Here is a 24,508-nt window from a genome sequence, read left to right as displayed (position 1 = left end):
TCAAATGAAAGCTTACAAACCTGATACATGAAACACATGACAAGACAGATCTCTGGTTAGAAAGAGGGTGGGGACTGCACGTCTCTCCCATCTAGAATCACCTTCTAACCCCCGAAGTGAGTGCCTCTAAGGAACCTCTGTGCTCTGTAGAATTCAGGCACTGAGTTACCAGGAGGGAGGCCCCAGTGTGTGAACCTCCAGGAACCAGGGGCCAGAGTGCTGAGGGAAGTGAACACAGGACAGGGACCTTTGAGAGCAGCGTTAATAAACCAAAGAATGGAGGAAATTCACTGGAAGAAAGAGAGGGGCCTAGAAGGGAGAGCATGGAAGGCTCTCCCTCTTCCACACCCACAACAAAGTACCAGCATCCCCCAGCTAGTGGGCCAGGCCCAAAACACAGAAAGTCTCTCATTCTTCCACCCCTAGTCCTATGCCGAGACCGATGCTGTTGTCCTACTGGCTAAATCCCTATCAAATCCACCACCAAGACTCTGCTTCCACGCTGTCCCTCCCTATACATTCCACATAGCAGCCAGAATGGGCTTTTCAAAGCATCAACCGAATCATCACTTACTGCTTAAAACTCTCCAACAGCTTCCCATCCCACTCAAGAAAATCCACAATCTTCACCCCAGCCCCCAAGGCTCTACCTGAGCTGACCCTGGGACTGGGCCTGGGCCTGCAGTCTCCTCTCCTCCCCTCCCTGCTCAGCCACACGGGCAGGCTGAGCTGCTCAAGCCCCCACACTTCTTGCCTCCCGCAGGCAGTGGGCATGCAGAAGCCCTTCCCTCTCCCTCTCCCCTGGCTCTGCAGGAGTAGCTTCCTCCTATTCTTTAAGTAAACCTTGAAATCACCTCCGCTAAGAAGCCCTCCACTGCTCCCATCCCAGCTCCTCTTTTCTTTCAAACACTTATTTTATTAAAGAGACACTTTACTCATCTGTGTCTGTCTCTCTCACTATAAATCATGAGGAGAGAAACCATGGCTCACTGACACATTCCTGATGCCTGGCATATGGTAGGTGCTTAATGAATATCAGAGGACTATGTGGATGGATGAATGGATAGATGGATGGAAGTTTGGATGGATGGATGCATGGATGGATGGATAGATAGATACATAGATAGATGATACATGATAGACAGATGATAGATGATAGATATAGATAGATGATAGATAGATAGATAGATAGATAGATAGATAGATAGATAGATAGATAGATATGATGGATGGATGTATACATGGATGAAAGGATGGACAGATGGATGCATGGGTAGATGAATGCATAGAAAGATGGATAAAAGGATGGATGCATGGATGGATGGATGGATGGATGGATGGATGGATGGATGGATACATGGATGCAGGGATGGAAGGAAGGATGGATAAATGGATGGATGTTCAGATGGATGAGTGATGGATGGATAAACTTATCACAACTAATCCAGGCACCATTCACATCTGAGGACACAACATTGTGAAAACAACAGTAGAGGCAGGGGCCAGGGACATCAGATTTCCCATTTACATAAAAATATATTGTGCCCTGGACAGGTAGCTGAGTTGGTTAGAGTGCCATCCCAACAAGCCAAGGTTGCGGGTTCGAACCCTTGTCAGGGCACATACATGAATCAATCAATGAATGCATGAATAAGTGGAACAACAAATCAATGTTTCTCTCTCTCTCTCCTCTCACTCCCTCTCTCCCTTTTCTCTCTTTCCCTAAAAGAATTAATAAAATTTTCAAAAATTAAATTAAAAATAAAGATATATTCCAAGGACAAATAATCCTTCTCTGTTTCTGAGAGCAGAGAACACTTCTAGGTAGTGCCTTAAAACAAACAAAACCTACTTTGAGGTGTTCAATCAGGTCAAACTGCTCTCCTTTCCAGAGTAAATTTATAATTCAGATATTTCACTAATTGACACTCACTTTCCCAAATGATCATTCCAAATGGTTGGCAACACCAAGCCAGATCTCACACAAATCAGGAATCTTGACAATATTCATATTCTTAAAATGTGTGTAAGTTATCACTCCTGGAGAGTTCCTAAGAAATAATCAGAGATGCAGAGACAGATATAAGGACAAAAGTGGTTACCACAACATTGGTTATATGGTGAAAATTTAGGAACAACCAAAATGTCCAACCATGCAGGATTTTTATTTTTTATAACAAACTCTTAGTGAGAAATATCCCACAGCTTTTAAAGACATGCTTTCAGAGAGTATGTAGTGTTAAAAACAAATGCTCACTAAAAAATCAGGATACAAGGTGATTTAACATATTATCCTAGGCGTGACTACTACATAAAATAAATTAACTCAAAAGGCTGGCTGTGATTGTCGAATCGCAGGTGTAAGATTGCAAATGATTTTTATCCTTAATATCCTTTCCTAACTTTTATGGTGAACATGGCTGACTTTTGCCATCAGGGAGGAAATGTTCTCATTTATACAATGAATCTGGCACCTACTCTGTGCCACTTGAGCAAAAACAAGGCAAGAATGCTTCCTGCCCTCATGAAACTTGTGAGGGAGATGACATTAAACAAATCAGCCAGCAAAAGCACACATGACTACAAATTCCAAGAAAGGACAAAAAGGAAAACTGCAGGAGGGTGCTGAGGAAAACATTCATGTGGGGGCAGCCTCACTTAGACGAGGTGCCAGGGGAGGCCTCTCGGAGGAGGCGTTTCAGCTGAGAGCTGCAGGATGAGTGACTTAGGCCAAATGGACAGGACAGGGTTCCAAGCAATGAGAACAGAATGTGGGAAGGTCCTAAGGTGGGAACAAGGCAGGTACACCCAAACACTGAAAGAAAGTCCGTAGCCAAAGAGACCAGCAAGCAGTGCTGAGGAGTGGGGATGCAGAGGAAGGCGGGAGTCCAACCGCACAGAGAGGCCGCAGCCAGAGCAAGAGAGAAACATGTCATTCTGTGCGCAGTGGAGGATCACGGGCGGGAGTAAGCAAGGGAAGGATACGATCTGCGTTCTGTCATACATTTTAGGAGAGAAGACACCGAGCCAGAGCTACAAAGTGACAGGCTCCTGTAGCTTCTGGGGGTGGAGGATAACAATGTCTGGTTTATTGTGAGATGCCCAGAGATCCATCCCTGAGGCGTCTTGAACTGACACCCCACAGGGGCCCATGTCTCTGCCCAATGCCAGTCTGCAAAGGGGTGGAGACAGGAGAAAGGAGGCCTGAAGATGGAGGGAACTCCCTGCCTCTTGTATGACTGTCACTTTGTACACTCAGAGCTGCCATCTTATCTGATTCTCATAAACCCCATGCAGGGGAAGCAGGCAAGTGACACACAGAGAAACGGAGGCTCGGAGAAGTTGGCCCCTACATTAGTTCATCCATTCACTTGTTCAACATCCACTGCACTCTGGGTGGGGACAGGATATACAAGGCCCAGCCCTTGAGAATCTCACGCCCAAGTGGAGGAACACAATGGTTGTCTAGGTCAAGATCCTGGTGTCAGGCACATCTGAACTAGAAGCCCAGCTCCGCCACTTTTATAAAGGAGCAACTTAAGGGCTCTTGGCCACAGTTCCTTCCTCACTAAAAGGAACTGTGGGTGATGATGGTGACACTGCTGCTGCTGCTGCTGACCATGATGACGTGGGTTGTAAGACTGGAAAGTATTTTCTGAGGGCTCCTTAGTTGGGGGTTGGTAGTTGTAACCACAGCTTAAGACGCAAGTTGCAGTGTGATTTCCATGACATAACCTTGCTCTGCGTCTCAGGCAAAGTGATTTCTCCTCCATGGGAACCTCAAGGTGGATGAACCAACAGACAAATGCCACCATGGTGCCACCTGCAGCCACATATGGAGTCAATTTGTTCCTTTGCAGAAGACGATGCTAAGAGCAATGTGTAGCCAGTGAATGGCAAAGCAGCAGAGGGGCTCCAAGGAAAAGCAGCGAAAACAAAGTGCCCATCCCCACTTCCCCTCTGGGATGGGTGACAAGGTCTCTCGGCACACACGTGCTCCACGTTCACACCAAAACAGAGGCCACGGGCCTCACCCTGAATGTGGACATCGAGGGGGCATTTGGGTGGGAAAGGAACAGAACCAAAACCCAGACATCCGCAAACATGTCTTAAATACATTCCTGGCCTTTTCAAACCTCTAAGCATTTATGGCAAGGAATATTCGCATGCATACTTGTAGTACAATGTGTCAGGCTCTATCCCCCACTGAAATTATAAACCATGGAGTGATGTTAAAACGTCTCTATACCAGCCTTCATTCTGGTAAAAGCACTGGAAAGGACCCGGTTTGGGGTAAAGAAGCATAACCAAAACCTCAGTATTTTCTTCTTGTAAACAAGGTGTCACATTTGCCAAAATCTAGGTTCGTAGTATCTATAGGGAAATGGTATAAAACCTGAGAGGAGGGTGAAAACAACTGAAAATACCTGACCCAATAGTAAGTAAGGATAATGATGATGACAGTAAATTATGGAATATTCACCTATGACAAACATATGCTAATGGTTTAACATAGTTTACCTCCTTTAATCTTCATGACATCTCTGCATATGTACCATATTCTCCCCACATTATGGAAAAGGAAACTAAGCCAAAGAAAATTAGATAATGTCCCAGGGCCACACCGAACCAGGGTCCACACACACATCTGTCTGACCCCAAACCCTGTGCACACAAACTGCCTTCCCCAAAACACTGACTCATCCCCTTTAATAAAACACAGGGCTCGCTGAAAATCTCATGAGAGACATGTACTCTAGGAAACAAAAATTAACCCAAATTTTACACACAACTCCACAGTCTTCAGAAACACAGATCCCCTGCTGGAGGCCCTGTGAACTCCCAAGACCAACAAAGGTCGGAGACTGATTACACCTGAGATGGAAACTGAGGCAGGAGTGCTGGAAAGACCGCTGAGCTCCAGGGGCCTAGAAAGACACACACAAGCATATACATAGATAAACGTACAAATGTGTACACACCGGTGTGCATTTCACTAAAGAAACACCCATGAAGGTCAAAATCCTGATGCCTCTTTCACAAGGACACACCTGGCTCAGCTGCACCTATGGTGACATCTTCACCCACAGGCCATTAAGAATTGCGATCTGCATTATCACCAGCAACTGTGATCCAGCCAAGCCTTGGCCAGCCCTGAAAGGATCCTCTCTTACAAGAGTCAGAAGGTCAAATCACTTAGGGATTGACAACAAGGGAGCCCTACCGCTAAGCCTGCTAAGCCACCTTCTGAGAAACCGCTCATGTGGGTCCTGGATTAGCACAACTCAATGGCTGCCCCACCTCCAAGGATGCAAGGAGAGAGAAAGACAAGGAACCAGGAAGCCCCAAGGGGCCTTCAAAGCCTGCATCCCGGTTGTGCCCCTCCCCACTTCTGGAGTAGGATTCATTCCTTGGGTACAGAGAAACCATTAGCAACACCAGGATCAAGGGCCACACCCACTAACCCATGTCACAAATTTCACCTAAAGGATCACCCAATTTTCCTCAACTGTCCAAGACAGTTGGGTTTTGTCTTCTAACTACCATCACCTATAAAACACTTGCTTTCTGTTAAATGGTCAACTGTCAGTTGTTTTATGCATCTCACATTTCACCAAAACCCTAAATGGGGCCTTTGGCAACCAGATCAATACTTGAGATTCAGTTTGAGAACCACAGTTGGTTTGGAAAGGGCCAGGCACCAAACATGCTGAGCCTGCTTGAAGGCTGGGACCCAATCCAATCCCCACACTTCAACTGACCAGAGGCAGATATTAACCATGCCCTTTGTCCAAATCATCTCCCTCTCCCAGACTATTGCTGGTCAACCTGTGACGACTCCACACAGCAAGATCATGACAGGATGTAGGAAATCACAAAACTCCGAGTATAGGACCTGAACAGATGACTGAGAACAGCCCTCTTAAATAGTGAAAAGCCTGAGGCCCCGAGAACAAACTCCAGAATTTTGGGAGCCATTAAATAAAGAACAGGTGAGAGGAAGCATGGCATAGAGACTGAAATTTTTAAAATAGAAATGAAAAGGATGGCAGACATCTGGAAACATTTCATTCCCATTCCAGGGCACTAAGGGAAAAGGAACGGGGGCTGAACAACTGATGTAACAACCATGCCAACAACCCCCCAGACCCGCATCCATGCTCTCGGCACTTCAAACACTGTACTTCCCAATCCTCCTGCATCTGTTCCTCTATTCCCAAATCTTTGCATGTTTGGATACTTCCTATCACACACACCTGCTATAAAATGTCACTACACAAGGAGACACCCCATCCAAAGCAACCCCTTACCCTCTCCCTTGGGTCCCCACCCAGAACTGGTCACTCAATGTTGAGTGCCAGCCTTGGTCAGGGCACAGTGCTGGCACCATCACTAAAGGGCTCTCAATGAGCTGGCCCCTGTAGCCTTACAGGCTCCTCTACCCTGCCATTCAACCAGCACCCGCAGGACTCAGAGATAAGAGGACTTTCAAGATTTAAAAAACAGAGGGGACAGGGCTTGGTTGCCCTGATCCCTCTGAATAAGTTCCAGGGACCATGAACATCTCTCAGAAAGACACTGACAAATGTCACAACCATTAGCGGGTGCTGACCTTGGAAATCAGCCTGTATCACGCCTCCCTTATCAGCACCCTTGAATCCAGTCCCTTCATGTCTGATGACTTTCCCAAGAGACATTGGTCTATAAATGTGGGATGCAGCTTTCCCTCTGGCAGTTCCAGACAATAGCAGGAGGAGAGGCAGCTTCCGAAAACATTAACCCATCAACACCGACCCATCAACACTGGGCAAGGTAAGAACTCACTAAATCCAATTCATGAAGAACAGGTGGAAATCCGCAGGTGGAAAGGAGCTCAGGCCGGCTCCTGACATGAGGCAACTAGGTTTGCACTTAGAATCTCTTGGGCCAGGCCCCTTCCCCACTGAAGGGCTGAGTGCTCTGCCTTCCACAGCAGGGGTCCCAAGGTCGGTCATGCAGCTGCTTTTAGAAAGGGGATTTGTTACTGGGATTCCTGCAGGGTCCCACGAACGACAATGTCTAACAATACTGCCATCAACTCAGTCACGGGCACGGAATTGTATTACTTTTTCCTCACAGGATACCTACATGTCACCTGAGACAGTAAATGCCAATTCCGCACAGATGAGGGTAAAATTAGAAAAGTAATGAAAATGTAATTTTTTCTCACAAAGCCTAATTTGGTCAATGTGAAGGGTTGTCCCTGGCTTCTGATGATGTCCTGCCCAACATTTCCGCAGAAGCGGTTCTCTGACGATGTTGTAAGTGGCAGGCAGCTTGATCTGGGCAATGCCTCCCTACCCACGGCAAGAACAAAGGTCCACCAGCGGATTTTATAAAACTGGTCTGGAGGAAAAATCCAAAAAGAGAGGAGATGGAGAGGCTACTGGCTTCACTGAGGGAAAACGCCCTAAGGCACAAGCCTCCATGTTACCCAAAATGTAGAGACAGACAGACGGGGAATCATGTAAGAGAGGAATCTGACAGCCAGAAAAGGAAGCCATCCCCAGTGAGTGACAGCTGGACCGAGTCAAATGGGGCTTCCCTTCTGGGAGTGAACCCAGACTCTGCTCAGCTGGAAAGAGGGGAAATAATACTGCCTCGTGCCTGGACTTGCAGGGAGGGTTCTTTAAGGTGTTGCAGATGCTAGCACAGTAACCAGTGTGAACACTGACCAGTACTCAATAAGTTGTATCTATGTATGGACACGTCCCAACCAACAGAGGTAGAGCTCAGACTCAACATTTATACAGTCCCATCAGTTATGGCTGCTCAACCCCAGCCAAGAGAAAGAGGCCACATGGCCAGTGGTCAGTGGGACCACCCATTGTCCTGCACACAGAAGGGACCACAGAAAGCAGAGGGCCTGGTTACCTCCACACAGGGAGACAGACCCCTGTGTTCTGAATACTAATGCAATGGTGGGAACTGGCTAATGCCACCATCGAACCACGCCTGTGCTCTCCCAAAACAGAACAATGGGCCTCAAAAGACAGAGTAGCCCTGAGATGGCCCCACAGGGAGATGGCTCTGGCCTCTGCACACTGAGGTAAAATGCCAGGACACTCAATCCCAGAATGCTGAAGAATGCCAAGGCTGGAACTGACTGACTGGGTGGCTTAGTCCTGACCATGAGAACTACCAGGGGCCGGACAATGGGCACTGCGAGCGCAACTGCCTGCTCTGTAGTGCAGACCTCACCATCTGGGTAACGAGCACACAGGCCTCCCCCTCACGGTTATGCAGACAGTTTTAAGCAGCTGATATCCACTTATACTCCAAAAAGCAATGGCACTTGCTAAGCTCACACCAACAAAGCCACTGCTATACATTACCTGACCAGAAGCAGGGAGAGACCTTGACCACCACTGCAGAGATAACATTTGTAGCTGGAGCATTCAAAACTCTCCAGCTCTTCAAATGCTGACTCAGAGCACTCCAAGGATGTTTGAGTCAAGAAGACTGGCAGGAGGATGTGGGACCCTACAGGTAAGGCCTACAGGAAGGGCGAGGCCTGTACTCAAAGGTTGCCACCAGCCCATGGACACCTTGATGCAAAGGTGAAATAGAAGTGAAAAGAGGCCCTTATCGAGATAGTGACTGCCATGTGCTGGAACAGGCCCCTTGAATACACTATTCATGCTAGGATATCTGCAATGTGCATGGCACCCTTCTATAGGTGTTAAGATCTTGTATGTGCAAACGTACTGGCAGCCCTACTGTCCACTGGGAATGTGGTGTCTAACAAAGTCCTCCTTTGCAGATATCAGCCACCAAGATGCTAACCCTCTGGGCTCTGGCCATCACACTGACTGTCCAAGTAGAAGCACTTGACCTGCTGACCCCACCTTCACTGCTGGGAAAACTACCTGTCAAACAACCCCTTCTACAACCTGTACAGTTTCGCAGATATCCCCCACCTCCACAAGGCTCTGCATCCATAAAAAATCTACCTGGGACTACAAATCCTAGCTGTTCCCCAGTGGCCAAGTACTTCCTGTCTAGCAGCAAACTCGATGACTGTAAGTAAGAACCATTTCACGTACACACCTTTGACTTTCACCACCTCACGTGCGCTTCTCATTTCCAACACTACTTAAACCTTTTTAACAAGTGGTTCTCAAAGAGGAGGAGGTATCAGAATCACCTCAGAAGCTTATTAGCAAAGCATCTGCCTGAGGCCTGTTCCCAGGCATTCTGCTGTAGCAGAACCACAGTTGTACTGGTTTTCTAATAGGATCAAGATGATGCTGAGGCTGCTTGTCCACAGTCCCCACATTGGGTAGGACATGGCAAAGCAAGCTTGGAGAAGGGAGCTCTTGAATCCAGCAACCGCTCCATATAAAAGCCTGCCTTTTATATGTCTCTTAGCACCTGAACACTGCTAGGAGGTCTCACAGCTTCTCAATGCTGGGCACCAGAGCTCAGCCCAGGCACCTATGGGTGCTTAAAGCATCAATCTGCTTGACCAAGAGCCAGAAAATAAGAAATCTTGGTCCAGCTGCAAACCCCCTGACTGACCAGATTCCTGCTCCCCAAGCTCCTCTATCGCCCACTCCCTGGGCCTCAGCTTCCTGCTCAAGGAGATGTGGACTTTCATCCTCCTGCAGTCCCCCAGGGCCCAAAGGCAGAGGAGTCAGGGATTGCAGGACAGAGAACAGGGCTCATCATCAAACACGGGCCAGCAGGAATGTCCTCATGGCGACATTGGCCATGTCCTATCGGCCCCGCATCATGCCTGGGGCAGCCTCCCAGTGTGACAGGACAGGGGGACAGGGAGAAACTCGGCACCTGCCTACTGATCACAGCTCACCCACCACAGCTTTACCTCTAGGAACATGTGCTCCGCTCTTCTGACCATCCTGCCTTATTACAAAATACTCCAAATATACAGAAAAGGTCAGACAGTGGTACAAAGGACAGCTGTGTACCCATCAAGCAGTATTTGGTGGTGGTGGTGGTGGTGGTAGCGGTGGCGAACTTCACTGTCAAACATACAACAACCAAGACATACACAGCAAACACCTTTGTACCCAACATCTACATTAGGAATAAAATCAGTGCTGAAGGCCCAGGACTCCTACTGGGCTGCACATCCTTCCCTCATCTCTCCCTCCCCTCCAGAAGGGGCCCTGGGCCTGAAAACGTTTCCCACCCCATTCTTTATATTTTACAACACACGCTACTCCTTCTCAATCTAAAAATTTGCACTAAACGTCATCAAGTTTCCCCAAAGGCGGCCTGCTTGCATTGTCTCTCATACTTACGTCTCTGAGGTGATTCATCCATGTTCTGATGAGAAATATTTGCCCATTCAACTTCCCTGACATAGTCTTCCTGATAAATTCTCCACAGTTTACACATCAACTGTGTTTTGTCCAACGGTGTGCTGCTCTGAGCAATGCTGGCCAAAACGCTCTTGTGCAGGTCTTGAGGTGCACACGTGCAAGAGGTTCTCTAGGGCATACACCGGATGGAGGTGCATCCACATCACTCCACACAGGCAAAGGCCCTCCAACTGCAGAGCCCTGGGCATGGGAAGAGCAGCAAGGCTCCAAAGCCACGGCCTAGAAGCTTTGCAGGGGCTGGTACTAGCCGGCTTCTTTCTCCTGCTACTCTACTGGGCCAAGAATCTTGTCCCTCAGTCCAATTCACCTGCATGCTAGGCAGCCAAGGTTGACAGTCATCCAGATGTGACAGCCCTTCTGAGTTCCTTCCTCCAGCCATCAAGAGCATCATGATAGGAAAGGCCCTTGTGACGTCACAGCTCTGCTACTTGGTCTTGACCCTCCTTTCCTTCCCACCATCTTCTGAGATCCCAGTCCTCCTTCACTTGCTTCTCTCCAGTGTGGAGGCAAACCCATGGTTAGCGCCTCCTCCACCCTGATGACAACAGTGCTGCGGGGGGTGAGAGCTGCCGCAGGACGACTAGTAGAGGCAGCTAGTCAAAGGTGGCAGGACCTCTCATGACCCCCAAGGGAAAGGGAGGCCTACAGAAGGGAAGGGACTTGCACAGGCTCACCCAGATGGAGCACAGAAACTCCAGAGCTCCCAGCTCCACCAGCTCTCCCCTCAGCTGCCTCCTGCCCTCCTCAGCACTTCAAATGGCAATCACTCACTTCCTCCTGCACCCAGTGGCCCACACGGTAGGTTCTCTCAGGCACCCATGGGCAGCTGCAGAGACAGGGGCTCAGGAGAGAGAAGACCCTGCCTCAGGACACTTGGATTTCAAGGGGCAGATCCTAGTTATATTCACTTCCAGGCTACTGGGCTCATTCCCTAAGTCACTTCGGAGTAACATACCCAAACCAGGCTAGCCTCAGGGAGGTGCTAATGAATATTACCTCTTAGCAAGGCACTAGTTTATTTCTCTGTCTCCAGGCTAGCCTCAGGGTGAGCAGAAGCAGGGATTGATGTGTCTGGAGGCAGGATATACAGTGCCTACGGGCCCCACAATTCGTCGGTGCTGGCTCTCCAGCTGGGAAGGTTCCTCTGGCTGAACCAGCTGGGCAGCTGATGGAGGAATGTGTCTCTTCACCATTTTCAGATCTGAACGCCACCCTGCCCCCAAAGATTGAGAAGATGCTGATGTGTGAGGAATTGGATCTGGCTGGCGTGCTTGGGACTGTGTTAGAAACAGTGTCCAACTTGGACCTGCTGTCTCTGTTAGACCTCTCTTCCGCCCTCAATATCCTCGGTGACAGTGGCCTTAGTAGTGGCCTTAGTGGTGTCCTGGCCAAGGGGAGCAACAGCAAGTCCTCAAAGCTGCCACTGCCATTGCCATCGCTCTCAAAAGCCACTGGTGCTGTCAGTAGCCTGTTACCCTTGGCCCAAGGGGCCCTGGGCAGCCTACTACCCAACACTCTAGAGACGGATCCTGGGAAAAAAGCTGACTCTGACTTAACCCCTCTCTCAAATCGCCCCCTAAGTGGTGTGCTCAGCACGGTCGGCGAGCTCACAGAACCGGCCAACAATGTACTGAAGAGTGTGGTGCCAGGTGGCCTCAATGATGCGCTCTCGGGCCTGCTGGGAAATCTTAACGTGAAAGATCTCTTGATAGGGTAAGTGTTTCCTCGGCCCGAAGGTATGGCACAGAGAAAAGTGGTGTTTCGGGATACTAAAGTTCATGGAAAAGGGACAACCATGTTTTCAAAAGCAATATTCCAGCTCTGTGCTAAAAGTGTGCCCTTTGGGGAAAGAGGAAAGGATTTCCTGAGCTTAGGGAGCTGGGCAGGCTCCCTGGGGAGTCCGGGGAACAGAAGCTTTGGGAGGTTGTTAACTGGCTGCTTCAATGGCATTTCTCCTGCTGCTCAGGCTGATTAATTGAGCCAGCACTGACCCTGATGCTGTCACTTTGCAGATTAGAGGTTCAAAAAGCAACTGTGGAGGACATGATGTTGACCATGACAGACGATGATGAGATCCTCGCCCAAGCCTCGACTAAGGTCTCCATAGGTGGAAAAGGGTGAGCCTGTCTCCAAATCAGTCAACTAGGTGCCCTAGACCAGCCCCTTCATATCCAGTGTCCAAGGGCCAGGCACGGACAACACAGAGTAAGGCACGATGTCTGAGGATGGGGCAAATTCGGCACCAGGCTCAGCTGCCCCTCTACTCAAGCCCAGAGGACCAAGGCGGGACAATGACCCCATGGAGCCCCATCCTCAAACAGAGTAAACAAAGCCAGAAACCCAGATTCCTTGTCAAATATGCTCATTTATACGGATGGCCAACAGAGAGAAAAGGCAGAGTGTATCTGGTACTGACTGCACTGGTAGTATGGGACATGTACCTTCCAAATAATCTGCACTCTCCAAAGAGAAGCAGCCCACTCTTACAAACACTGTCCATTCCAGGCAGTTCGGGGAGACAGAGATGTTGAATAGCACTCAGGAAGCTACCACTTTAAACATGCACGCACAAACACGTTCATCCATCCACCCAACAGGTAGCTAATAAACGCTCCTCTGTACCAGATGCCATGCTGGGCACAGAGGGAAGACTAAAAGTGGTCCCTGTCCTCGCTGACAGTCAACATGTGGGGGAGGAACAGGTTCAGATTATAGGCCCAGGACGCACAGGAAGATGTGAGAGGGGGAGGAACCCACACTGGGGACAGAGGACTTCTTGGACTAACACATACAGCATTGATACCTCTCACTGACTGAGCTCCACCCAGGCACTTAACTGAGGCACACTCACTTCTGGAAGCCTCCTGACAACCTCATCAAGAAAGCAGTCCTGTCTCAAGTTTAGAAAACCAGTTGAGGGACGGGGTGGAACGGGTCATTGGGGAGAAAAAGGGACATCTGTAATATTTTAAACAAAAATAAATTTTTAAAAAATAATAATAAAAAAGAAAAAAAAAGAAAAGAAAACCAATTGAGACCAGTAACCTGGTTATAAACCTGGCTCAAAGTCACACAGCTGAAATATGGCAGTGACAGCATTTGAATCCAGCATCCTGCCTCCAGAGCCCATTAGCACTGGTAGGAAGAGCCACTCATCTTCTCCAGAACATCTGACGTTAATATGGCCAGGCTCTGGTAAATGGGGGGTTTTCTTATGCTGTCACCCACACAACAGACAGCTGGGGTGCTGGGCACAAAAGTGAACCTGTAATGGGTGTCTAGTTACAAGGTAGCCTGGTGCCTCCAGCAAAAAAAAAGACTCCCTGAAGTTTGGTCACCACAGGGACTTGACAAGGTCTATGGAATGCCTGCCATGAACCAGCCTCTGAATCCTGTGTACAGGGCATGGTCAACCTTGGGCCATGCTCATTGGAAAGCACCAAACTTTCCCTCTCTCCAATAACCTGGACAAATCATGAGGCTGACTCCAAAACAGCCTATCACCTTGGCTGAGCAACATCTTGCAGCCAGGTCTGGTTTCACCTGTATCTTGCTCTCCACAGCCTAGCAGGACCTGTAATCACCCTACTGGGATTTCAAGTGAGTGCGGATGTGACTCTGAAAATTGATATTTCCACAAACGACACCCAATGCGTCAGCCTCAAAGTCCAGGACAAAGACATCAAGGCCAAGAAAGTGTACCTTCAGTTGGTGAAGACGTACGTGAGACCATTTTTCTCACTTTCTGGGTCAATGGGCCTGTGTGCCAGAATGTCCCCACTGGTACACGGGGGGGGACCCTCACAGATTAGCTCAGCCAACCTAGTGGTTTCAATGATCAATAAACAGAGCCCAGAGAGGGGTCTCTGCTTAAGAACAGCCCATTATGTTTGAGAACAACCTTCCCTCACTTGGCCTGCTTCTACCTACTAAGCACACTTTTGAATTTTGTTCTTGTTTTTGGCATAGCAATGCATTCACCTAGATCAAAATTCAAAAGATACAGAAAGCCATACATTGAAGTCTCCTGCCCACCCATGTACACCAGCTGGCTATATACTCCCTAGAAGTAACCCATGAATCCAGTCCCTTTTGCTGCCTTTCAGAGATATTATTTGCATTGCCAGCAAATATGCATGAACACACACACACTGAAATGGGCAGACAGTATAGACGCCTTTTCACTCCAATTGTTTCACGTCAAAAACTGTGTCTGAAATTAGTTGCATCAGAAAATAGCTTCTTCTTATGTTAAATCTACCTAGAACTCCATTATGAACATGCACTATAATTTACTTAACCAGTCCCTTATCAAAGAATAGTGTTTTTTTCCAATTATTAACTTTGTGCCCAACTCCAATTACTAAGGCCCCACACACATCTGCTCACCAAAGTGCACACTGTTTGAAGGATAAACTCCTCCATGTGGGACGCTGGGTCAGATGTCTGGCTTTGGTAATTTTCCCAGGTATCCTTGCATCTCCCTTCATGACTCTAACTGAAGATGAAAGGGCTCAAGGGGTTGTAAATTTTAAGCAGCAGGACATCACTGCAGCTGTATCATCAATGGATGGGGTATCTCCAATGTTGGGCAAAATCCAGAAATGCAAAATCACACAGCTCTCCACATGTATCTTTCCCAGGGTCACAGATACTTTGCCTCTCCCTCTCCCTCTGCCCTTGGATGACATCATTCCTCAACTGCTGACAGTTAGCATGAAAGAGGAAGTAAGTCAGAGGAAAGAGGAGGGCACCACCGAAAAAGACTATGTCGCTGGGGGGAAGGCAGGAAGAAGCCCTTTCCTCAGATATGGCCTGATGCTGGGAGACAAGAGGGAAGGACACATTGGCCTTCAGGGGTCCAGGGGCTAAGGGATGCAACATGCCCTCTGGCACAAAAGACCTCAGCAGCAGGATAGGACAATGCCCCAGGCTGGGGAGGGACAGGATGAGTTCTGCCAAAAAGAAGCCCAGGAAATAGAAGAGAGAGAAGGGAAGGAGGGCAGGGGAAAAGGGGAAGAGGAAGCAGGGTGAGGAGACGGGCGGCCTGCTGCATTTCCTCTGCAAAGCTAACTGGTGGTTAATTCACAGATGAAAGAATCCAAATCATGTGACATTGATCTCAGTGATTTCACCGAATGCAAGAACTGTGAGTACAAACACCTCACTTCCCTGGAGCCGCCCAGCTCAATGCAGGGAGATGCCCACACATCCTTAGGAATCCTGTTGGGTGACAGACACAAGAGGAGGGGCTGAGCTGCACCCTGAGTACCTCCAAGCACCCAACCAACTCCTCAGCACATGAAATGTGGCAGCTTACCTGCTTCTCCAAATTACTGAGACTCACTATCCAGGCCATAAACGGGACAAAATGCCCTGTAGGAGTTTCAGTAGGATCTCCCCAGGCCCAAGATGGTCTGCAAAGTACAAATGTGCATGGAGCCTGAGCAAGGAGCAGGCCCAGGCCCTCACCCCAGGGAGGCTGAGAGGCAGAAATTCCCTCCAATGTCTCCATATATATCCAAGGTGTGGGATGACAGGACTTTGTGAGGTGGCTGCCATCAAGACAGCCTAAGCAGGAAATTGGTGACATCTGTCATGTCGCAAAGTAGACAAAATCTGGGAACTGGGCAGCAAGACTTTCCCTCCCCTGGAGGTTTTGGCACATCGGGGCCGGGCTGCATTCTCACAGCGCCTTCCTCCCTGCAGCTTCCTCCTGGACTCATGTAAAGAAGCCAGTGTGGCACCAGCTTTTTGCCTGGGATCGAGGAAAAGGAAGGTGTCACACTGGCCCCCCCATCTGGAGGGCAGAGCCAGGCAGACAACCCAAGGCACAACACCTGTCGGGGAGCTGCCGGGTCCCTCTATGTTTTCTCTTTCCTCTCTCCTGCAGCTACGTCTGGCTTGTTCAACTACGAAGTTAAAAGCCTCCAGCTGTCTGAAAGAGGTCTTTCCATCTTCTACTGTGTAAGTGCTCTTTCTTACTAGGATAAATTCCGCAGGGAAGCTGGAAACATCTTTGACCTCACAAAATATGCTCCAATGGCATGACAAACCAGCCTTCATCCCCTCTCAGACCTTGACCATGGGGTGAATCTCCTGGGCTTCTCCCGCAACCCCTGAGCATCTGCCTTGGGGGTCAGCCATGTTTTCGCTTCCATTGAGGTCCAATGTACAATGCCTGGCAGGCATCCCAACAATGGCAACCATTTTTGACCAGCAGGATGTGGCAAGCACAGGTCTAGACACTCAATGGAAAATACACAAGAAAACAAAAAGGGCCAACTCGCTCCACCCACCATCTCCATCGCCTGGGGATGCGAAATTTAGGCAAGGTGTTTTTGACCCACTTAATTCCACTTCTGGGAATCCATCTGTACAAACATCCTAAGTGCATATATATTTAAGGACAAAGAAATAGAAATATTGACAATGAGAAAAGCAGAAAAACCTAGAAAGGAACAAAAAGGAAATAGTTGGGCCAAATAAGAGATCATTAGAAATTGTTGTTGTTGTTAATCCTCACCTGAGGGTATTTTTTCCATTGATTTTTAGAGAGAGTCGGGGGGTTAGAAACATTGATGTGAGAGATTGCCTCCCACATGCACCCCGACTGGGACTGGGGATCAACCTACAACCCAAATACATGCCCTTGACCGGGAATCAAACCCGTAATCCTTTGGTGAGTGGGCCAATGCTCTAACCGCTGAACCACACTGGCCAGGACTGAAATCATTAGAAATTTTTCAAAAATTGTAATGATATACAGAAATGCTTATGAAGGTACTGTTAATTTTTTTAAATAAAATTAAAATGATACTAGTTATGACCCAAAAAAAAAAGGAGAAATACCAGTAATGTCACCCACAATCCTTTTTCCCTTCTTCATACTTCTCTGAACTTTTCAAATTTCCTGCCATGTGGAGTTTGAATTTTATAAGCAGAGGAGAATATGCCTATGAAATGCAATTATTCAATGGAGGCCAGAATATCTATTAAAAGGTTTCATAGACAAGATGGGTCTTGAGCTTGACAAGGAGGTCCTTTCAGGTTGGAAGAATATGTGAAAACAAGTAGGAACTGCCCTGGCTAGTGTTGCTCAGTGGTTAAAGCATTGGCCCACTCACCAAAGGGTCAAAGGTTCAATTCCTGGTCAAAGGGCATATACCTGGGTTGCAGGTTCTATCCCCAGTCCTGGCCGGGGTACATGTGGGAGGCAACCAACAGATGTGTCCCTCTTACATCAATGTTTCTCTCCCCCTCTCTGTTTCTCTCTCTCCCTCCCTCCCTTCCACTCTCTCTAAAAATCAATGGAAGAAGTATCCTCCAGTGAGGATTAACAAAACAAAAACAAAAAAAGGTAGAAACTATGAGTTATGTATGAAAGCATACATATACACACACACATTACTTGAAGCAACTTAAATGGGGGGATTTACGTGAAAAAATGAGGATGTGTGGCTTCTGTTGGAAAATCAGAGGTCTGGGGCCTGACCCTGTATCAGGGCTAACCAGCTGACAAAAGGCAGTGCTTCCTCCTTTACAGGGACATCCTGCTCTCCAGTCTCCACAAGCCCTACCACTCCCCACAGCCCCTCAACACAGAGGCTGGGAGGTCTGCTGTTCGTCTTCATGCTCATCCACTGCAGTGCTCACCTGGAGCCACCTCAGTCCTCAACCTCTCAGCTGGGCCTCCAGAGGCACTGAAATTCATGTTCGTGTCATATGATGACACGATGATGTTCTGTTTTTCTCTCTCTAGGCCTCCTTTAATGGAAAAGTCCTTCTGCCTAGAAGTCCCCTTCCTCCAGATCCTAACAATGCCAACATCTCCGTAACTATGTCTAGCACAATGCTCAGGGAAATCATCACTCTCAGTGCCAAAGAGAGCTCCATCCAGGTAAGCTTCTTCCACATGGCCCCTGGGATCACTCTCCTCTTTGCTAGCCTATCAACCTCTAAGTGTGTGAAAGTAAAAATGGGTTCTGGAACATTCTTTGAGAGACAAATATGAGGAAGTGGGTTACATATTTTCCCCTGTGATTGTGTAAGTAAATCCATGTTTACTTCAGGGAAAGCAGAGAGCAAGGGCACTGGACAAATGCTTTCTGACTGCCTTCTGTGTGCCCATTGTCTTTACATAATGGCATTTCGCCCTCACAACAGGTCTGGGAAGTGGGGGTTCTTACTCTCATGTGGCAGATGACCAGCATGAGAGAAGCAACTTACCAACAGTCACAGCCTGAGCAAGGGAGTGGGTTTGTCTACACGCAGTCAGTAGTTACGACAACGTAATAATCACCGAGTACTGTCCAGGTGCCAGGCTCTGCTTCAAGCAATGCACAACGTATTCTTAACAAAGTCTCCCAAAACAATCAAGTACAGCACAGTCTGCCACTAGAGCACAGAACAAAACGGGCTTTAAACTGAATGAGAAGTAATAGAAAAGTAACATTTTACGTGTTATATGTATCAGTGTCCTTCCAAGAAAGAAAATGATATAAAAGGCAAGATCTGGAATTAGACTCTGCCTGTGTGGTTACATCCGACAGGTCAACACCCAGCTAGGTGACTAACTCATACGGCAGGATCAACACATATTTGAGTAAGCGAATGGAATGAAGCATGGGTGTTTCACAATGCAGCATTCTACAGCCCTCCTTCCTCCCCTCTCCACACTCTAAATGACGACTTCCTCGTGACAGATGAATGACCTCAGTGCGTATATCGCCAAAGTGCTCTACTCCAGCCTGCCAGACAACAAAGTCCAAGCCACCTACTGGGTCGGCGTGAATAAGTATGATGAGAGCTTCGCCAAAGGGCAAACGGTGAGCGCTGAGTAATAAGAAGTCAGGATTCAGTTGCGAGGAGGAACTAGGAGTAGAGGTTACAGGGGGGGAAAAGTGTTCAGTGGGGGCCAAGTGCCTGGGTAACCCTAAGACAAGGGGGATCAACCAGGCCGGTGGGCTGGGCCGCCAGGGGAGATAAACAGGTTGTCTCCTGAGATCAGGTAGTCTCCACTCTAGTTCTGACCTTGTTGGTCATATCACAATATGACATATTAGCTGAGTAGCCTGGTCAAGGCATTATTTTTAACTTGTTCGTTTTATATTAATGCAGAAGATACTCGTCTCCTATGTATGCAAGATCTTAGAAGACAAATTGGTATCAAACATCAACATTGAAAGGTACTGTCCGTAATGGCAACTCCTCTTGGCATCTGTCAAACAGGAAGCAATACCAAGAACCCTAGTCAAAGCCCATGAGAAGAATCACGGACAAGACCCTTGGGAAATACTTGGATAATTACAGGGAACTCAGAACAAAGTTTTACTTACATGCTGCATTCACCTTGAATTTGCTCTTTCTGTATTTGAAAATTTATAAGAGACTTTAATAAGTAACTGAGCTAATACTTGAACTCTGTTTTAGAATTAGTTAACATTTTTTATTTGAAAATAATTTTTCTTTGTACTTTGTTTCCTGACAGCTTTGAACACAGCATGATACCCCCTGACTCTGTAAGTTGATTAAATTTTCAAAATATTTACCTATGACGTGTGAGAATGTTCAAAGGGTAGGCAGCATGGAATCATAGGCATGAGGAGGAGGGGAGTGCAAAGGAAGGAGGGTACTTAGAGCACCAGCAGGGGGGCCAAATCCGGGAGGAGCTTGGATAGGACACAAAAGAGGAAGCGTTCAGCAACCACCAGTCCTCCCCAGTTCTGAATTCAGTGTTTGTCCTGAGGGCACATAGTTTCACAGCTGTGCTTAAAGCAGTGTCTGGAACATAACAAGAACCCAATAAACATTTGTTGGGAGCTGCCTAAAGCATTGGAACCTACAGAAGGGTCTTTGAAAATCCCCAAAGAATTAGAGGTCTGAGAGAGAGTGAAATCCACCTCCCTACATAGCCTCATCCATGTACAGAGGCGCCCAAGACTGCTTCCCCTGAAGTGAGGACTAGCTGGGGGACTAGCAGATTTCCTGATAAAAATGTGCCTCCCGTCTCTTCCAGATGGACGAGCTAAACAATGTGATGTCTGCAGTCATGACGAAATTTATATCTACCATCAGTGGTATGTGGAATTAATAACACGAATATCTAGAGGAGTCAGTGTCACAAGCAGTGTGCAAGGGTGTGAAGCCACACCACAGGATGTGTCATGGCAGTGAGCTCGGTACCATCAGACCGCGGTCTGGAGCAAAAGGGCCTCTTTGTTTTTAGATAGGGGCTTCAGCATCCTGACGTGAAAAAAAAATGAAAACCAACGCAAAAATGCTTCTTCTACGGGCCCAGATGAAATCCAGCCCACAGGCATCTTCATACAACAGCACTGTGCTGCTTAGAGGGAAGACAGATGGACCCGGGTCACAAGTCACACAGATGAAACAAGGGTTTGGGAAATTCAGTCTAAAGTCATAGCCTTTACAACCATGGAGAGATGATGGTGCATAACGCCACCTGTTCATATTTATGATGAACTCCAATGGGGTTTGATGTAGTACAAAGGGAACCAAAACAGCAAGGCCTAATTCTTCTGGTTTCTTAAGATAGTGAGGGCAGACATGCCAACATATCTCTTGGTATCAATTCCTTGTGCGTAGAATATTTACCAGGTTTCCGGTTAGTTCTAGGGTCTCTTCTGATCCCTCTGAAGTCATCACACCCACACAATGTCTTACTCAAATCTCTCTGTTGAATGGGCAGGGAGTGATTTCTCCTAGAGCCATACACTGCCCAGAGATTCCCTCCAGGTGACTGTGGATAAAACAACCCAGCCCTGTCCTTGTTTTTCTCAACTCACATAGAATGCTCCTTCTTTATTCCAGAAATGTCCAGTCTATGGAATACTCCACCAGGAATAACCTCGAATCCTCTAAACAATGCCAAGGCTGAACTACTTAAATCGGTAAGAGAGAAAAAAATACAAATATTTTCCTTTTGCACCAAAGCCCGCTCTGCGTGTCAATCTTCAGAGGGCTGGATGGGGCCAGTGGGTCCTGGCATCGCGGGCAGCTCCAAGCTGCCCCAAGAGCTCCATCCCAACTCCCAACTCTTTCCTAGACAGATTCACTGCCTAATTCCCTTTATTCACCATACGAGTCCTAACACTGAGACGCTCTTGATCTTATTATCAAATAACCTGTCTACTGTCCTCATGTGGGCTCCTACTTAGCTGGATATGCCTCGATCATCTCTTTGGAAACATACCCACTACATATGCCTGACTCGTCTACACTGCCACCATCAGTATGCTGGAGCCTCTCATTCTCTGCTACCCTGACAAAAACATCCCCCTTCTTTCCATCTACCTACCTATGCCCAAAGGAAATTTGAAGAAAAACTTGCTTCCTAAAAATCGGTTAAAAGAATGAGATTTTTATTTAAATTTGACATCAGGAAAATGATGAGGGTGAAACTAGGAAAGACATATGAGACAGTAAACAAGTTTAAAATCTCTATCACCCTTAGATGTGCCATTCTTAATATATATGCTTAATGAGAATGAGACCCGACAAAAAAATACCAACTTTTTCATGTTGGCTCAAGCCTCAGAAGTTGTACATTCCATTTTCACTTAACCCCCAAAGTCCAGTATCTGTGGCCAATCAGTTACTAAAGTGGAACCCTGGCCTGTGTGGCTCAGTTGGCTGAGCACTGTCCCATGCACCAAAAGGTTGCCAGTTCAATTTCCGGTCAGGGTACACACATGTCCAGCTTGCAGACTCCATCCCTGGCAGGTAGGAGGCACGCAGGATGCAGACGATTCACATTTCCCTCTCTCTCTCTTTCTTTCTCCCTCTCTCCATTCCTCTCTCTCTAAAATAGATAAAAACATATTTTTTAAAAATCACTAGAGTGGAGAGTTGGTGACATCAGTATTTGCCTCAGCATTGGGGTCCTACACTCCATACCTCTGAGTGGCCTTGGACACATCACTTAGCCTCCCTACGTCAGTCAGCCTTGATTCAAGAGACTAGATCAGATGAATGCCAACTGTATTTCACCTACAAATGACAGAAAGTGCTACACAAAGTGGTTTAACAACAGCAATAAAGTTGCCAGTTCTGAGCATTCAGAGACGTTGTTAGCTTCAGCAGTGGCCCGGTTCCGGCCCAAATGATGACAGCAGGATCCATCTCTTGGCTCTACCACTTCTGGGTGGGCTCTATTTTGGTTCCACGTGGAGTCCCCCACCTACCAGGAGTTTCACCACCCATTTCTTTCTCAAATAGCTCAAATGACAATCACCCAGAAATAACCTCCAGGGCTCCCACTGGCCTGACTTGTCCCGTCCCCACCCTTAGGGCCAGTGCTGTGGTAGGGAGACGGGGTGCACTGGCTGGCACAGCCGGTGCCTGCAGCCAGCTTATAGATTAAGAGTGTAATTAGTTGTGTTTTATCTCCCCACAGAGAGACCTTCAGGCAGCAAACTAAATCCAGCACACATGATGCCAGAGAATTTTCGAGAATGAAAGCACTCTGAAACTTCTCTGAAGAAATATGGAGCCAAGGACATCCTTGTGATTAAGGAGCCAAGTTGAATGGTGTTCTGGACATGTCAACTATTCTTTGGAATTTCACCAATGTTACCTTGACTTAACAAGTGCAAGAAAATCAGGAATGGGGTTTGGGGCATTTTGTAATCATCTCTTTAATAATTATCTTGTTTTCATGCAGAAAATGACTCACTTGTCTTCAGTTTCTACAATATAGGAGTTTCATTGTATGTTTATGATAAGTAAAAGCACTACTTACTAGGGACAAAAAAATTAATAATATGAATGATGAGGCAACAAAACCTAGGATTAATTTATCTAGGGCACTAGTAGACAATCATGACAACCGTTAAGACTCTGTCCCCATGTCTCTGCCCTCCCCTCTCCAACTCCAAGTGCTTTCTTTTGCCCATTGGCCCAACATGAATATCACACGGGGGCTAGAATCCAACCTCCCATCATCACAGGATACACATCGAGAGGCACATTCCAAAGGCCAAACGCTACATAGAACAGAGCAGGTAACAGCCTGGTGAAGCCATAAAAACTGTGCGCAGGGTCTCAAGATTATACTCAGTGAATGAAGTCATACACAGAAGATAACATATTGTACAATTCAGTTTATATGAAATATTCAGAATAGCTGAATGTGTAGAAACGTAATACGAAGTCATGGATGCCAGGAGGACAAAGAGTAGGTAAGTGGGAATAACTGCTTCCGGGGAAGGGGTTTTATTTTGGAGTAATGGAAATGTTTTGGAACTAGATAGAGAGGGTGGTTGCACAACATTCCAAATGTACTAAATGCCACTAAATTGTTCCCTCAACAATGGTTAATTTTATGCTGTGGGAATTTCACCTCCATTTAAAAAACAAAACACCTTCCAGCCCAAATTAGCAAAAAGTACACCTAGTACCCAGATGTTGGTTTCTGATACCATTCTTCGTAAAAGTAATCAGGACTCCTTGGAGAAATGCTACTTCTAGGACCGGAGAGGAAATACAAAAGATGGCCTTAGAGCATCTTAGAGTTACTGAAAATAACTAGTTCTGAGTTTGCTGAGGGGTTCCTGGAGATGACAAGGTCCGCATGAAATGTTCAAAGGAAGGGTTTTCTCCCTGATAGTTGCTGTTTCCCCGGCCCCTCAGAGAATATTCTGAATTCCGTGTTCAGTGTCACAGAAAAGGGAGGTTACTCAGAAAATAAACCAAGAGCATGAGTTTCACAAGTCCAGGCCCTGACAGCACGGGTGTAGAAAGACACACGGAAAATCTACACACACAGGAAAGGTTCCCTGGACAAGGGAGAAGGAAGAAGGGAAGAGGAGTTTTGGGGTCCCTAAGAAAGGGGGACCACAGAGCCCAGAGATATTTCGGAGACCTTGAGTCCAGAGGAAAGGGGCCAAGGAAAGCAGCCAGAACAACCAAGAGAAAAGCTGGGTCCAGGTGGGTGATTGTGAGACAGCCACACCTCACAGCCACACCTCTGAGCTTCTGGGCCCGGAAAGGTGTGGCTGGAAGCAAAGGAATTTTCATGTGCCCAAGACCAGTGCCATCGAGGGAAGGAGCCTGAAGTCGTCCCTCCCACCAATGGCCCAGTCCCATGTAGCCTGGGC

General features: G+C 47.4%; 1 protein-coding gene across 1 annotated transcript; it reads left to right on the top strand.

Moving 5' to 3' along the window:
- Window positions 1-8,818: 8,818 nt before the first annotated feature.
- LOC308562329 (vomeromodulin-like) lies at window positions 8,819-23,073 on the top strand (the record flags this gene model as incomplete). The annotated part of the gene is made up of 11 exons (XM_081148321.1): window positions 8,819-9,062; window positions 11,588-12,101; window positions 12,401-12,505; window positions 13,952-14,111; window positions 18,151-18,288; window positions 19,094-19,216; window positions 19,509-19,576; window positions 19,879-19,909; window positions 20,407-20,467; window positions 21,222-21,301; window positions 22,807-23,073. 11 exons carry the CDS (start codon window positions 8,819-8,821, stop codon window positions 22,828-22,830), a joined length of 1,548 nt encoding a protein of 515 aa, XP_081004447.1. The 3' UTR covers window positions 22,831-23,073.
- Between the last annotated feature and the right edge of the window lie 1,435 nt (window positions 23,074-24,508).

The sequence above is a fragment of the Miniopterus schreibersii genome (genome assembly GCF_964146895.1).
Source record: "Miniopterus schreibersii genome assembly, chromosome: 10".
In the NCBI taxonomy this organism is placed as follows: domain Eukaryota; kingdom Metazoa; phylum Chordata; class Mammalia; order Chiroptera; family Miniopteridae; genus Miniopterus; species Miniopterus schreibersii.
This window is presented reverse-complemented; position numbering and strand designations above follow the sequence as displayed.